This window comes from Cavia porcellus, unplaced genomic scaffold, assembly GCF_034190915.1.
Source record: "Cavia porcellus strain 051 isolate PalLab524CR breed Dunkin Hartley unplaced genomic scaffold, mCavPor4.1 scaffold_18, whole genome shotgun sequence".
Taxonomy (NCBI): Eukaryota; Metazoa; Chordata; class Mammalia; order Rodentia; family Caviidae; genus Cavia; species Cavia porcellus.
In genome coordinates, this window is record NW_026947501.1 from 68,882,704 (window position 1) to 68,897,570 (window position 14,867).

The 14,867-nt window shown below is 51.9% G+C and overlaps 1 protein-coding gene across 3 annotated transcripts in view; it reads right to left on the reverse strand.

Moving 5' to 3' along the window:
- Otop1 (otopetrin 1) overlaps positions 1-14,867 on the reverse strand; it is a 27,063-nt gene continuing 12,196 nt past the window's right edge. For 2 of the 3 annotated variants that reach the window (XM_063230162.1, XM_063230163.1), the window contains exons 3-7: positions 13,398-13,456; positions 7,432-7,562; positions 4,987-5,151; positions 3,370-4,292; positions 1-1,124 (exon numbers count right to left, since the gene is read on the reverse strand). In XM_063230162.1, coding sequence (XP_063086232.1) covers positions 954-1,124; positions 3,370-4,292; positions 4,987-5,151; positions 7,432-7,562; positions 13,398-13,456 — 1,449 coding nt within the window. In that variant the 3' untranslated portion in view covers positions 1-953. The remainder of the gene's footprint in view (positions 1,125-3,369; positions 4,293-4,986; positions 5,152-7,431; positions 7,563-13,397; positions 13,457-14,867) is intronic. The other variant, XM_003464367.4, reaches the window with a different exon arrangement.

Sequence of the window (14,867 nt, forward strand, 5' to 3'; positions counted from 1 at the left end):
AGCAATTCTAAACAGGAAATGCTTCTGACGTCTGGTTTTATTTTTGCAGAGCAATTATAAAAATGAAAAGTTACAAACACTTTAAAATCATCAGTTAAGAAACCAAGTCAATGATAAAATGTTCACATAATAGACTATAATATAGCATTAAAATTATTTTATAATGAGTTCATGGCAATGTAGGGGAAATGCTGTCAAGTGAAGAACAAAATTGGGTACAGAATTGAAAACATTGGACCATGACTGTCAGGTATAACAATCAAGACAATCCCAGGTTCCATCCCAGAAAAAGAAATATATCAAGGTATTGAAAGGGAACCGCTAACTGAACAGTAGCATCATGGCTGACTGTTTCTAATTTTCTGAAATCCCAAATTCTCTCTAGCAAAGATTTATAATGGAAAAAAGCAGACTATATTTTATTTTAAAAAATAAATTACAAAATGATCGCAAAGAACCATGTGCCAAATCTCGGGCACATTTAAATTTCCATCCAGATGGCAAAAGTCACTTTGTTGGCAAATTCAACCCACTCAGAAGCCAAAATATAAACCCAATGTGTTCGTGTCTCTATTTGGCAGCTCTGAGAAGGATAAGGTTTAACTGACTGTAGGCAGAGGGACAGGATTGTCGCCGGGTAAATGACAAACAGAAAGGGCTGTGTGAGAAAAACTAACAGGAGAGATGTTTGCCCAAACATAGATCACATTCTTCTAAAACAGTGTCATTTAGAGGGCGGTAAAATAATTTGAGCTTGATAAAAACTGACAGCTGAGGATGGATTTCAGCTCCCATCATGGTTTTTGCCACGTCCTGGCCTGCAGCGGTGATGCCCAGCCCTCGGACACAGTCACCGAAGACAAAAGGTGCCTTGCCCTTGTCCGGCAATATTTGCCCAGGGGCTCCAATGAGCTCACTCGTCAGCTGGCCTGTCTGTCTCTGGTGGACCCGGTCTACATCTTACAATAGACCTCAAAGAGAGAGGCAGCTGCATGCATCCGGTAGAAAATGGAAAAGGGCATGGCCAGGTTGACCACAATTATCCAGGGTTCAAAGCCAAAGACCACTTCCTCCAGCCCGTTGTCATACTCGGGACGGCAGCCAAAGGCAGGAGGGATCCACAGCTGCGAGAGAAGAGGGGCATCTGTCTGGCGAGCAGCCCCCCCCCCTGCCCTCCCATGATGCCCCATGCAGCCCAGGATCACAGGTGCTACCCGCGCTCACGGGCTACACTCACATCTGTTGACCAATGAGACTGTGTAGCATCCCAGTCTCCATGGAAACCACCAGGCCCAGGAGCCTCCTCTGCCTCTCACCCATCCCTCAGGGCAGTAAATCCTTAATGAACCCTCCCCTGTCTAAGGATCCTGCACTAAGGATTGAACCCAGAGCCTTCACACTGAGCTCTAGGCCCAGCCTTTTTTAGTTTTTATTTTGAGACAGAATCTTGCTAAACTGCCCAGGCTGGGCTTAAACTTGTAACCCTTGTGCCGCAGCCTCCCTCAGCACTAGGATTATAAACATGTGCCATCCTCTGGAACCTGTCCAGGTCTCTCCATCCCTACAGCTCTCACCCGGCCCTGGTCTCCCCCATCTGTAAGATGCCAATGCTAATACCTCTCAAAGTGGGCTTAATCTGAGTGCAAAGAGAGCTAAATTTGCAAAACCCATAATCTGTTGCTCTGTGCCTCACTGACCCCCACACACTGGCCCCCGTCCTCCCATTCAGCCTCTGCCCTGGCTGCTTTCACTCCAGCACCCCTGAAGTTGCCAGGGCTCTGAGGCTGGGCCCTGGCCCACTTCTCTTCCCTACTGCAGCCTTTAGCTGACCCCAGTGCCTCCCCTAGTACCTGGGGTCCCCCTCCATGTAATCCCCTCTTCCTCCTGAATGTGGGCTAAAGCTACCAGCCCACTTCTCACTGAATAGGGCAAAAGCCACCAGAATAGCACCTGCTCACAGAAGGATCGGCTGTCTTTGTCACTGATCTCTTGCACAAAAGGATACACCTGTCCCAGGCTAGGCCACCCCATGGAGAGGCCATATGGCAGGGATCCAGGGAGGTCTCAGGCCAGGAGCCTGCAGGGGCTTCAGAAACCCATCCAATAGACACACAAGTGGGTCTCATCAGTCAAATCCCTAGAGCAAGGCCTTGAAAGGGGTGTGGCTTTCAGCCTGGGAAGGACACTGAGCAGACCCCCCAGCTGTACCACACAGGACAAAGCATGCAACATATATGGTTGTTTAAACTGCTGCATTGGGGGTGATTTCTCACACAGCAATGGGTAACTGATACACATAGCTGTAACTGACAGCTCTCCCCTGACCCTCACCCTACCACCTCATTAGCTCTTCCCAGTCCCCTTAGCTGTCCTCCTCCTCATGCTGTCCCAGGCTTGTGCCAGGTGCCCTTCCCTTCCCCATGTACGAGGCCCCTGCAGCTCTGGCTCTAAATACAAGTGACCACCCTTGCTTCCATCTCAGCCTACAACCTCGACCACGCTCAGGAGTTCCAGCCTCAAACAAAAACCCACCTCAAACTCCACCTTACCTTCCCCACTTCCCCTTTTTCTCAGGCAACATCAGCCCCCACCAGGGGGTCATGGTGTCACCCCCTTACCCCGAACATCACCACCATCAAGCCTCGACTCTGCACCTCCTCTGCACACCCTTAGCTCCCACCGGTACCTGCGCACCCCCTCTCCTTCCTGTCTGTTCCCCTGCCTGCTCCCTCTCCCCTGGCCCAAGCCACACAGCTAGATCCTGTCCTTTCCCGGACAGCCCAGTCTTTCGGGACCCCGAAAGCCGAACCTCCACTCCTCCGCAGGGTTTAAAGCCCTCTGCCTGATGGCTGACACCTCGCCACCCGCACCTCTCCCCACCCTCTGGGACTAACTCAGACTCAAGGGACACCCTGTGGGACACACAGTCCCACATCAGTGATGGGGAATGTCTATCTCTCTTTTCATTCTTTAACTCCAGGGTCCATGGCTGTGCCCTGACCTATTTCCTGCACACAGCAGGTGCTCAATAAATGCATTAAATGTCAGAAGGGGGAATGCTCAGCCCAGTGCTCAGAGATCCCCTTTGGCCACGTCTGATGTGCAGGGGTTGCGACCATGTCATGCAAGTGAGAGTGTGGGGAGTGTTTTGAATCCAGGGCCTTTGCTCTGAGCTACACTCACAGCCCTTTTCCCTCTCTATCTTGAGACAGGGTGAGTCTAAGCCTCTGAATTCCCCAGGCTGGGCTCTCACTTGTGATCAACTTTTAATTTCATTTGCTCTCTAAGTTGCCCCCGTGCCTTAGGAGAAGGAGGTGAGGAAAAGAGACTGCTCAATCTGAAGGCAAGAATCAGGCTGCAGCAGATTACCGAAATGTTGCAGAGGAATAGAAACGCCGTGATGTTCCTCAGGACTCTTCTCTTGGCGCTGCCCCGAAAGAGGGGCCCCGGGCTGGCTGAGCTCCAGGCCACCGTCCCGCTCCTCGGCTCCACCTGCTCCTCTTTGCCAAGGCCTGGCTGCCGACCCACACTGCTCTTGCCCGCAGGCTGCGCGAGCTGGTCCTGGGGCGCTGTGTCCTGGGCCTCCCCTGAGTCACCCAGGTGAGAGGAGGCGGCCCCGTTGTAGACGGTGAGCACGCGCAGGGTGCACACGTCCTCCGGGAGGCCCTCGGGCTCGCGGTGCACAGACTCGATGATGAACAGGTTCTGGATGTATTTCTCCGCGATGGCCAGCACCGAGTAGAGCAGGTTATACCAGGTGTAGGGCGGCCGGGTCTCAGCGAAGGCCATGGCCAGGATGGAGCCCCAGGAGAGGAGCCAGGAGCCCGAGGCCGCGCCCACCAGGAGGTCGGTGTCCAGCTTGCGTGCCGGGTTTTTGGACTCATCCAGTGACTTCTCGTCGACCCTGTAGATGAGGATGCCCAGCAGCCCTGCAGTGCCCATGAGCAGCAGCAGGGCCATGGCGTATAGGTAGAACATGGCCAGCGCCACCTCGCTCTTGGCCTTGGAGCGGCCAATGTGCACCAGGTACATGGCCACCACGCCCAGGGTGGCCGCCAGAGCTCCCAGGCCCAGCACCGAACCCGCCAGGATGCCACGGAGCCGCAGTCCAGTGCGCAGGGGCCGTGCGCCATCCACGCTGCGCCCGATGTTCTTCCAGAGCACGAAGAGCATGGTGGACGCCAGGATCTGATACTCGATGGTGAACGGGTACAGGTAGTACATGCCCTGCGCCAGGGCCGCGCACAGGCGCGCGGGCGAGCAGTTGCACGGCGGAGAGTGGTCGTCCAGCTCTAGGCGACATATAGGGTCGGCAGGGAAGGGGTCACTGGGGAAAGGTCATGGGAACAAGCGGGTAATTGGGGAGGGGATCACAGAGGAGAGGGAGGTAATAGGGGAGTAAGTCAAGGGGCGCAGTTGTCATCACGGAGGGTTTTATGGAGGAAGGGTGGTGACAGGCATGAGTCATAGGGCGGAACTTATGTGAGGGTCAGTCAGGGAGGTGGGGAGTCATGGGGTGGGGTCACTGGGGGAGGGAGTCATGGGGATCATGGGAGAAGGGAGGCACCAGCAACAAGAGTTAGAAAAGCACCAGGAGATCACTGTCCGTGGGGCTCGGCGTGCAGCTGCCCAGCTGGAGCAGAGCATTACACCCTGTCTAGCATCAAGTTCGATGTCACAGCTACAGGGGGGACCAGGACCCCAAGAGTCACCTTTGAACAAATCCGATTCAACCATCTGCCAGTCCAGCGTGGCCATTCTTGCTGGCACCGCAGAACCACACTTCCTGCCTGAGGAGGTGTCCAGAGGTGCTATGGGCCTGGGAAAACAGGACAGAGGCGGCCTCGGCTTTGCAGAGGAGAAACTCAGGAAGGGCTAACAGGGGAGAAAGTCAGGGAGGATGCCTGTAGGAGGAGGCAACAGTTCTGTCTGGCGGGAAGCCCCAGGGAGGTGTGTTTCCTTTTAGACTTTGCATCTATGTATTACCTGAATTTTGGGAGTCTGATTTGCGTCTGACTTTTAGTGATGGTTTAAAACTCTGCCTTCTGCTCAGCTGTAGGCCCTCTGAAGGCTTGAGGCCAGCCGGTGTGGCAGGAGCGTAAACTGTCACTGCCCGATAAAAGACACCGGCTGCAGAATAAGTGTCTCTTCCTGAGGGGGAGAGAAGATGGACAACCGGGAAGACTGGCAGTGCCACAGACACAGGAGGGGCCCTGACTCCACCTCGTCGCCATTCCCTGGGACCCAAAAATGGAAACAAACACTGGGAAATCTGCACATGCATGGAGCAGGGACCCTGAATGTTCAACAGCTCAGAAATTAATTGAATTTTGGCAAAACCCCCATGCAATTCAATAGCCGTGAGAAATCTATCATTGAGCCAGGTGTGGGGTGGTGCAAGCTTGTGGTTCCAGCACTCAGGAGGCTGAGGCAAGAGGATCACCATGAGTTCAGGGCCAGTCTGAACTACACGATAAGACCCAGTTTCAAACACAAACAAAAAACCCAGAAAGTCTAATTAAGATGTGTTTTTACTGGCAAATATGTATGGCAGGGCATATGCTAATTAGCTTCTTTAGCCATTGTACCATGTGTATACATTTCAGAACGATGCTATATGTGAGATGCACGATTTTGTCATTTTAAAAATAAATATAACAGGGCCTGGAGATTTAGCTCAGCGGTATAAGCGCCTGCCTTGCAAGCAGGCAGTCGTGAGTTCGATCCCTGGTACCGATAAAAAGGAAAAAGACAAAAATAAATAAATAAATAAATAGAATAAACCTTTTTAAACAGACGATACTATTACCAGGAAGGTGGAAACAAGTAAGAACAAATGGTGTATCCAGTATATGTAATGGCTGGATAAACCCATACTGGGTCTCAAAATCAATTTAGAGGGTGGTAACTGATATTTTTCTAGCAAATAAAACTTTAAGGAAATAGAGAAAAGGATGAAATCAAACACACCAGAAATTAAGGAGAGCATCTCTATAGAGGAAGATGAAGCTTGATTTGTGTAAGATTTATGCAAGATATGGTGAAACTAAGTGTGACTCGTGTGCCTACACGAAGGGGTGTGTGTGTGTGTGTGTATGTGTGCACGCGCATGTGCACGCGCACTTTGTCACTGGTTTGAGTTGTAATGCACAGAAGTTCCTCCCCATCACTTGAGAAGTCTCACAGGAGCATGACCTGCCCTGATGGTGCAGACACGGGGCATCTTCCCATTCCTCAGCAGACTCTTTGCCCCACTTCTGACTCCACACAGTATTGTGCAGAAGATGGAAAGGAATCAGGAGGTTAAAACTGACAAGATCTACTTCTGCAAATAAATCCAGTCTCATCTTTCAGCAAAAAGGCCCTGGAGATGCATTGCTGGATTCTAATCCTGATTCAGTCACTTGCTTGCTGCATGAGCTCGGCCAGTCACTCACCTCCTCTGGGCATCAGAGGCTTCGGCCACCTAATACTACAGTTACTGTCACCCGCTTGCAAGATGAGAACCCTGGGAGCCACAGAGAGGCTTGGCGCTGTGCCCACCACACTGCAAGTGCTCCTAGAAGCTTTCTTTGGGTATAGCTGTCATTGTCACTACCACCCTGAAGGATAGCACAGCAGGAACCAGGCCCCAGGACACAGAGGGATCTTCCCTGCTGTGGCGCTGGCCAGGGTGCTGATGCAGTCACAGACAGGTGCTTTCCTGATGATGGCTTGCCCCAGTCTAGAGTGGAAGGGGCTTTGGGTCTCACTCCGGGACAAAGCACACGGGAGCTGGCAGGGGATGTGCAGCCCGGGGCGCAGGCAAGCTCAGAGAGGCCGAGTGGCTTCCAGAGCGTGTGATCAGAACAAGAGGTCCAGCTGCCAGCATGCTGCCCTGTCCTGCACCCAAACATTCTAAAACACATGTCCTGGATTGGAAGCACTCAAGATTTTGAAAGAAAATATAAAGATTAACACTCTCGGCTCTCAAGTAGAAACAAGGAAAAATAAAAATGGGCCAAAATTATAAGCCAAGTGCAATTAAACAAAACCTCAAGTGAAGTACACCTGGTTCAGGACAACCTACCATTACACCTCCAGGGGCTTTTAATGCCATGCTTTTAGCAGAAAGCTCTGGTCCAGTGGCTTCATTAAAGCAGAAATGGCCACCAACCTTCCACAGTTGAAAACAAAGATACTTCTTTCTCTCCAGACTGGGCCATGGGACACAGGTGTGCACATGATAGCCTGGGCCTGAGAGGCCCTGAGTCAGGGCAGGACCATTCATTATGACGGGCACAATCTTGGGATGGGGCAGATGGGGACAGAGGGCTGGAGTCATCAGCAGCAGGGCACTGTCTCCCAGGACCCACACCTCCCTGGGATCCGCACTGCCCCCACCGCAACCGTCTGAGCACCCCAAGTGGGTGCAGGGTGCCCTCCCCCCACCTAGCGTGATGTTCCCAAAGCCCAGTGTGATCAGCCGCTCCTTGTGCTCATTCAGCTGATGCTTGGACTCGTTCAGGACACTGTTGGCCCACAGCAGCAGATTGGTGAGGACCGAGTGGATCACTCCAAACCTGCAGGGAACAAGGACTTGGCGTTTGTTTTGTTTTGTTTTGTTGTAGTACTAGGATTTGAACTCAGGGGCTCTGCACCAAGCTACACTTTGACCCCTTTTAATAGTTTGATCCAGGATCTCCCTAAATCACTAAGGTGCCTGGCTTAGGATTGAACTTGCACACACACACACACACACACACACACACACACACACACACACGCACCATGATTCTGGCTTCAGCTGGTGGCTCACACACTGGGTGGGTCTCTGATGGGCAGGAAGGGGGAGTCCAGGGGATTCCCAAACCACAGAGTCCTGGCATTTGGCCTTCACCTTGAACTGCCCAGCCCTCCAACCATTGTCTGTGGAATATCAAAGGAGCCGTATGTTGGAAGCAGAACTCCAGGGAAGAAAATGTACTAAAGATGAGCAACCAACCATACAGCCAAATGCATTTCCCAGTAGAGAAGAGATGCAGAGGACAATGAGGGGAAGAGAACACTGGGAACCTGGACCTAACTGCTGACTGCCCATCCTGACCACTATCATTCACTGTCCTCTGCCTTCTTCCCACCCACCTTCAGAGACAAAATAAGCCAGACATTTGTTGCCTGGTTTTCCTTGCAACTAGACTTGGCCAATGCAACATGAGATCTTGCTTATGATCATAATCTCTGCTTTTAACAATCTTGAGTGTAGATAGGAAGGCTGGAGATATGGCAGCCATCTTGTGACCATGAAGCAATAAAGCATGGGATGAAGCCCTGCTCAGAGGCTGCTGGAGTAGAGACCTGGAAAATACCTGCACAGGCTCACACTGTTGAGCTTCTGCAGGAGCAGCTCGGTTCCACAGATAGCCCAAGGTCATGTAAGATGCACACTACCTCATGAAAGGTAAGGAAAAACAGGTGACTTCTAGATAACTCCTGTGTCCTTCTCTTACCACTCTGCTATGAAATCTCAAACAAAGACAGTAAAGAGAAGTCAAGAGGAAGGCAGACACCAGAATATGGGAAACACAGGAGCTTTGTGGGGAGGAAGACATAGGACACAAAGGCCCTTGATGACTGCTGTTTCTCTTCAGTGTCCACTACAAGCAAGCTTAAGCTGAATTCAAAAGAGAAATATCTGGAACAACAGCACTGAGCTTTACACAGAGTCAGACTTCAACATTAATGCTAATTCACAACACCTAACCCTAACACTGACCCTCATCCTATAAACCTAACTCTACGGCTAACCATAGAACCATGACAACAACCCTAACCCTGCAACCCTAACCATAACCATAACCATAACCCTAACCATAACCATAACCCTAACCCTAACCATAACCATAACCATAACCCTAATTTTAACCCCAATGTTCTAACCCTAACCCTACACCTGCCCCTATCCCTCATCCTCTAACCCTAACCCTAACCCTAACCGTAATGCCTACCCCTACTGGTTAAGCTTAACCCTACCCTGACTCTCCAGCCTAACCAGCAGCACAACCCAGGCTGAGCCCTGTGACCTGAGAGAGGCCTCCTTGAGCCTCCCACAGAGCTGCTTGCTTTGAACCTGGAGTGCAGAGGCCCAGAGGACCTATGTTCCCCACCACCACGGGCTAAGCAAGAGCCAGTCCCCGTACCCATTTATGAGCAGCTCCCAGGACAAAGGACACAACAGTGTCTCCCACCTGCCGGCTGCCCCCTTGCCCCCCCCCGACCCCCCAAGCTCCCATGGCAGCACCTCCCCCATCCCATCCCGGCTGCCCTGTCGGCTGCTAACATCCAGGCACAGCAGGAGACAGACAGAAGCCAGGCCAGTGTTTGCCCACCTGCCCCTCTCACCTCCCTTCCGGCCACAGGGCAGGTCGCAGCCCCTCCCCCTGGTGTGAGGGAGGCAACCTGCAGAGCTCTCAGCAGAGCACACGGTGCTGTTTGCCCAGCCCGGGCTTTTCTTTCTCTCATAATGCGAGGCACTGCCCTTCCTTCTCTTCTTCCTCCCGGGCAGGTGGCACCGTCCAATGCAGGGCCAATGAGCCTGAGGCAGTGGCCCTGGTGTCCCCCACATCTGACATATGTCCCACTATGCCTGCTCCCTAGAGCCCTGAAAAAGGTCCTACGAGCCAAGGACAGAGGTCATTCCCTTTTGAGGGCCCCCCCACGCTTGGCATCTATACCCCCAGAGAGCATTGAGGGCAGGTTTCTGTAAAGTGTTTCTTTTTTAGGGGGTGGTGGGACAAGGTCTTTCTATATAACCCAGGCTGACCACAGACTGTCGGGGACCCTCCTGCCTCAGCCTCCCAAGTGCTGGGATTACAGGTGTGCACCATCACACCTGCTTTTCACAGCCATTTCTAATCATGACCTGTTTTCCAGCTCTGCTGTGAGAACCACTGTCCTTCTACCTACATCTTTGGGGACAGGAAAGGATTCAAGCCCACAAAGGGAATTCCTAGCTCAGGAGGAGCCTTCTTGCACGTACTAAGGTAGGACAGAGGGTGCTGGCTCAAACAGCCAGAAGACAGTGCAGTCAAGCAGCACATTCAGAAGCCCTCTGTGAGAAAAGGTAGGTTACAGGGGCAGGGACTGTGACATAGGGGAAGCCAATCCCCATCTACAGGGCATCTCTGGCCCAGCTCTGGCCCTTGGGCACCATGCACCTTTGGGACTGAACACCTCCCACCATCTGTAGACCTCCAGTCCCAGCTATAAAGATGGGGTGAGGTGAGAATGCAGCCGCGGCTCCCTGAAGGCAGAAACACTGAGGGAAGTGAAGTCCCCATGGGACCAAAGGCTGCCCTCCAGTTTCAGGGGAAGGACAACTGGCACCCCAGTCACTCACCCCCTAGGGCCACACAGGGCTGTGTCCCAGTCCCACTCAGATTCAGGATCAATACCTGGGTGCATCAGCAGCATGGTGCAACCACACCACCATGCAGCACTCAGGTGGGACCCACAGGTGTCATTTTCAAAATGGTAAAGAGGGCCAGGCATGATGTGACATACCTACAATCCCAGCCTTCCAGGAACCTGAAGCAGGAGGTCACAAGTTCAAACCCAGCCTGGGCAATGGATGAATTGGTGAGACCTTGTCTCAAAAAATACAAATGGCTGGGATGTAATGTAATCAGTGTGAAGGTCCTGGGTTCAATTCCCAATACCAAAAACAGACAAACAAACAAAAATAGTACAAAGGATCAAGTGAAAGCGATCATAACACTATTCTGCTAAACCCAGTGTATCTGCTGTGGCATCACAGCAACAGATAATCAGTACCACAAAACCCCACAGAGAGGTTTTCCATCTAGGTTTCATCCAGCAGCCCTAGAGGACCAGCGGCTGCCACACCCAACAGTGCGGACCTAGAAGGTGAGGACAGGGACAGCTCCATCCAGGGAACTATGCCCAATGTCCTGATTAGGCCTCCAGCTGAAGTGAAGGGAAAGACAGCTCCTGGCATGCCCCACTGGCCACCATGGTCACCCTAGCACTGTGGGTTCAGCAGCAGTCAGGGCAATGACCAAGGGCACACAGCTGTGCCAAGCAAGCTGCGTGGCCTCAGCCTGGCACCCAGGCTCTGAGTTTCTGCTCTTTCACCTGCTAAATGGGGTCATGGTCATATCTACTGTCCCTACTGGGCAGGACGAGTGCAAGAGAGGACCTCAGAGGTCACATGAGTCAAGAAAGTGCTTCTCTACTTTCCTGGTGGTGACAGAAGCACCACAGCCTGGGGTGCCTGGTCTCCAGCCAGCTGCTCAGTGTGTGTTCGCTGGGACATCTCTGCCTTTGTTCCAACAGTTCCACCTCCAGCAACTTCGCCCAAGAAAACAACTAGATGTGTTCAAGAGTATATTTCACTAGAGGTGTTCACCAAGTACTGTACCATGACCCAAAGTTCTGTGCTGAAACCCTTATCCCCTGTGACAGCTAAACTGGATTGTCAAACTGCTTGTCAGCTTCAGAGCCACCCAGGCATCCCTGGGTGTGTCTCGGTGGGCTACGGAAGGGTGGCTTTGAGGTCCATATGGGTTCCCTGGTCCCTTCCTCTGCACTGTTCCCCTGCTGTGCTGCCTAAGTGCCTGGAGCTAAGCAGCTTTGCACTACCAACCCTTCTGTCATGGTGCTACCGCCTGGGAACCAGTCCACCATGGACTGAACCCTCCAAAACCATGAGCCAAAGTAAACCTCTCCTTTTTATCATGGGTATCGGGTATTCTGTCCCAGCAAGGGAAAACTGAGGAACACAACCCCTATGTGACGATGTTTGGAAACAGAGCCTTTCAGGAATGGAGCCCATTTGTCCGTATGTCTTTGTAAGAAGGGAAAGAGACACTGGAGAGCTCTCTTTCTCTTTCTCTCTTTCTCTTTCTCTCGCTCTCTCTCTCTCTCCCCCCCCCCCACCATGTAGAACACAGTGAGAAAGTGGTTCTAAGCAAATCAAAAAGAAGGCCCTCACCCAACACCAACCCTGCTGGCACCTCGACCTAAGAGCTTCTCTTCCAAAGAGAGACAACTTGGTCTCCCCTCTTTCTCTGAAAACAGTAACTTCACCATGGGCCCCGCCCCCATGACCATCTGGCCCCTCACTTCCCAAAGACCCTCAAACACCATCACACTGGGAGACAAAGCTTCCCCTTACGAGACTGAAAGGCCGCAGCATCCGGTCCAGCACCGAGGCAGTGGGGTGAGTGTCAGACTCTGCTGCAGCCGACAAGTTTCATTAGGAGGAAAAAGCATGTGGCTGGTTGGTTTGTTTGCTTTGCTTTGCCTTTTGCAGTACTGGAAATGGAACCCAGGGTCTTCGCTGGACCTGCATCCCCATCTCTCTCTATTGTTTTTATTTTGAGACAGGCTCTCTCTGCTGCCCAGACTGGCCTCAGACTTTCCATCCTCCTCCCTCAGCTTCCCAGAGAGCTGGGATCACAGGTGTGCAGACTCACACCAGCTAACGGTGCTGTTTTGAAGGAATAACTTTTCACAGCAGCTGAAGCAGAACCACAGCCTGAGACAGTAGCAGCCAGCAGCGCCCTGCAGCCTGAAACCAAGGTGGCCTGGAGGAGGGAGGGAGGGCCAGCAGTGCCCCTGCTCGCCCCAATCCTGGGACAGGAAAGGAGACACCCCCAGGGGGAACCAGGCCTCCTCTTACACTCTGGCATCTGGGACAAGGCTCCCAGCCTGCTAGAACTTCAGTCTCAGCCATGGAGGCAGACAAGCTGCCTGTGTGGGTTAAATGTGCTGGTGACGGGGTGGAGGTCTTTTCCTGCTCTGAAGGACAATTAAGTCACCTCTGGTGGTGCTGAGGGTCCCGGACTTCACATGCCTGCTCCCCACCGTCAGAGGAAGCAGCATGGGTGCACGCTTCTGCCTGCTCCCCTGGTGTCCCCACGCAGGAAGTTGGGCTTCACGGCAAGGCTGGAGTTAAGGGCCACTCGCTGCCCCCATGTAGAACAAGGAGCATCAGCTCCAGCCGCCACCCCTGCTCACCACTGGTGCTGGAAGACACCCAGCACCTGCCAGCATGGAGTCGGCTTTGTTAGAGATTGGAGGAATCTGTTTCTGGTTCCACAGCCCACTGAAACCTCCACCCAGTGGCCATACCGAAACCAGTCTTCAAACACCAGCTGTCACCTTAAGCAGCAGGAAAGGAGTTTCCTAGTCCTCGTGGAGAGATGACAGAGCCAGGGGTCTTCTCTAAAGCAAATCCTAACCCCTGGTCCCTGGATCAGTCTGGCTGGCCAAGCAAGGGGCCAAGGCAGCAGCCCCTTTCCTGGTACCAGGAGGGCTGGGCATCAGGACTCGGGCAGTGTCTCAGTGTCTACCGCTGAGCCACACACACAGTCCTGGGGTATGTCAGCTTTTACCTTTCCAGTGTTTTAAAAGACTGGATAATATCCTTTGCGTGGCCCCACAGAAGATACACCTGCATGGAATAAAAGAACAAAAAACACGTCAGTGGGAAAGCTGTCATTAGTTTGTACAGAGGAACATAAAATAGTTATGATTTTTAAATGAACAACCTGAAATAGAAAACTGTACACCTCCACCTAAAGGCTTGTCCAGACTGTACACCTTATTGCCGGAGGAAAGGGAATAAATAAAAACAGTAAGAAATGCCAGTTTCCACTGACAGCTTTACACTGCACTGTTATTTTCTTTTCCAATATATTTTCTGTAAGGTTACATTATATTTTAAAATAAGTGCTTTTAAAAAAATTACCATTGGAGGGGAGCAGGAGGGAAAAGAAATGAGCTGTAATATGTCCATGGGGCACTGCCCAACAGCACCATACACCATGTGAATGACAGACCGGTACTAGCAAGATAAAACGGACTTTTTAAGGAGAGCTCAGTAGGGTACGGATGCTGGCCAAGGTGACACTGCTGCCTCGGCCTCCTAAGTAGTTAGGACTACATGTGACCCTGGCTTTTTGGTGATCTGGTAAATTAATTGTTTTCTTGATTCTGTTTTTGACTTGTTCATTGCTAGTGTGCAGAAATAAAGTTGATTATTGGATATTGATCTTTAAATTACTAGGGGTGGAGTGACCCCATTCTGCATCTATACCCCAAAGGATCAAGAGCAGATTCTCAAAAAGGTCTTTGCACATCGAGCTCACAACAGCGTTGCTTACAGTAGCCAAATGCAGGCCACAGCCCAGGGCCTGCTGACAGATGACCACGCACAGATGAGTGCGTGGAGAGAACGTGGTGTTTACACACCAGGGCACATGGCTCTGCCCTTAAAGAAAAGTAAATTTGAGTGGTTTGTAGGAAAGGGGATGCGCCCTGAGGCTCCCATGTATAGTGAAATGAATCGGACACACGAGCTTAAACATCACAGCATTTCCCAAAGTACAGAAATCATAATAGGAAGAAAGAGTGGAATGAAAGACCGGTGAAAGAAAGTAAGGAAGCAGGTCTTTCTCAGATGGGAAGGGGACTAAGAGGGGGGAAGAAGAGGGCAGGAGAGAGAAAGGGGATGTCATGAGGAATGTCAGCTTTCCATGCAGCACACAGGGACTCATGGGACAGAAAAAGGCTCCACAGGAAGCGATGCTCACAGGAGCTACCACGTGGCGTGGCCAGACCAGGACACTGTGCCAACCAGTCATCAAAGGACAAGTACGTAGCACCGAGCAATCTGGATTATTCACCCACCAAGGCAGGAAGTCGGAAGGGGGTGCCCGGCCGGGGTGGGGTGAGACAGCATTTAGAGGAGACCAAGACTCAGTCCAGAAGACAGGAAGCCCTGGGAATAGATAGAGGTCACGGTTTCACAGCACACAAGTATGTGTGACACTACAGGACCACAGGTCTAAAATGGCTAAGGC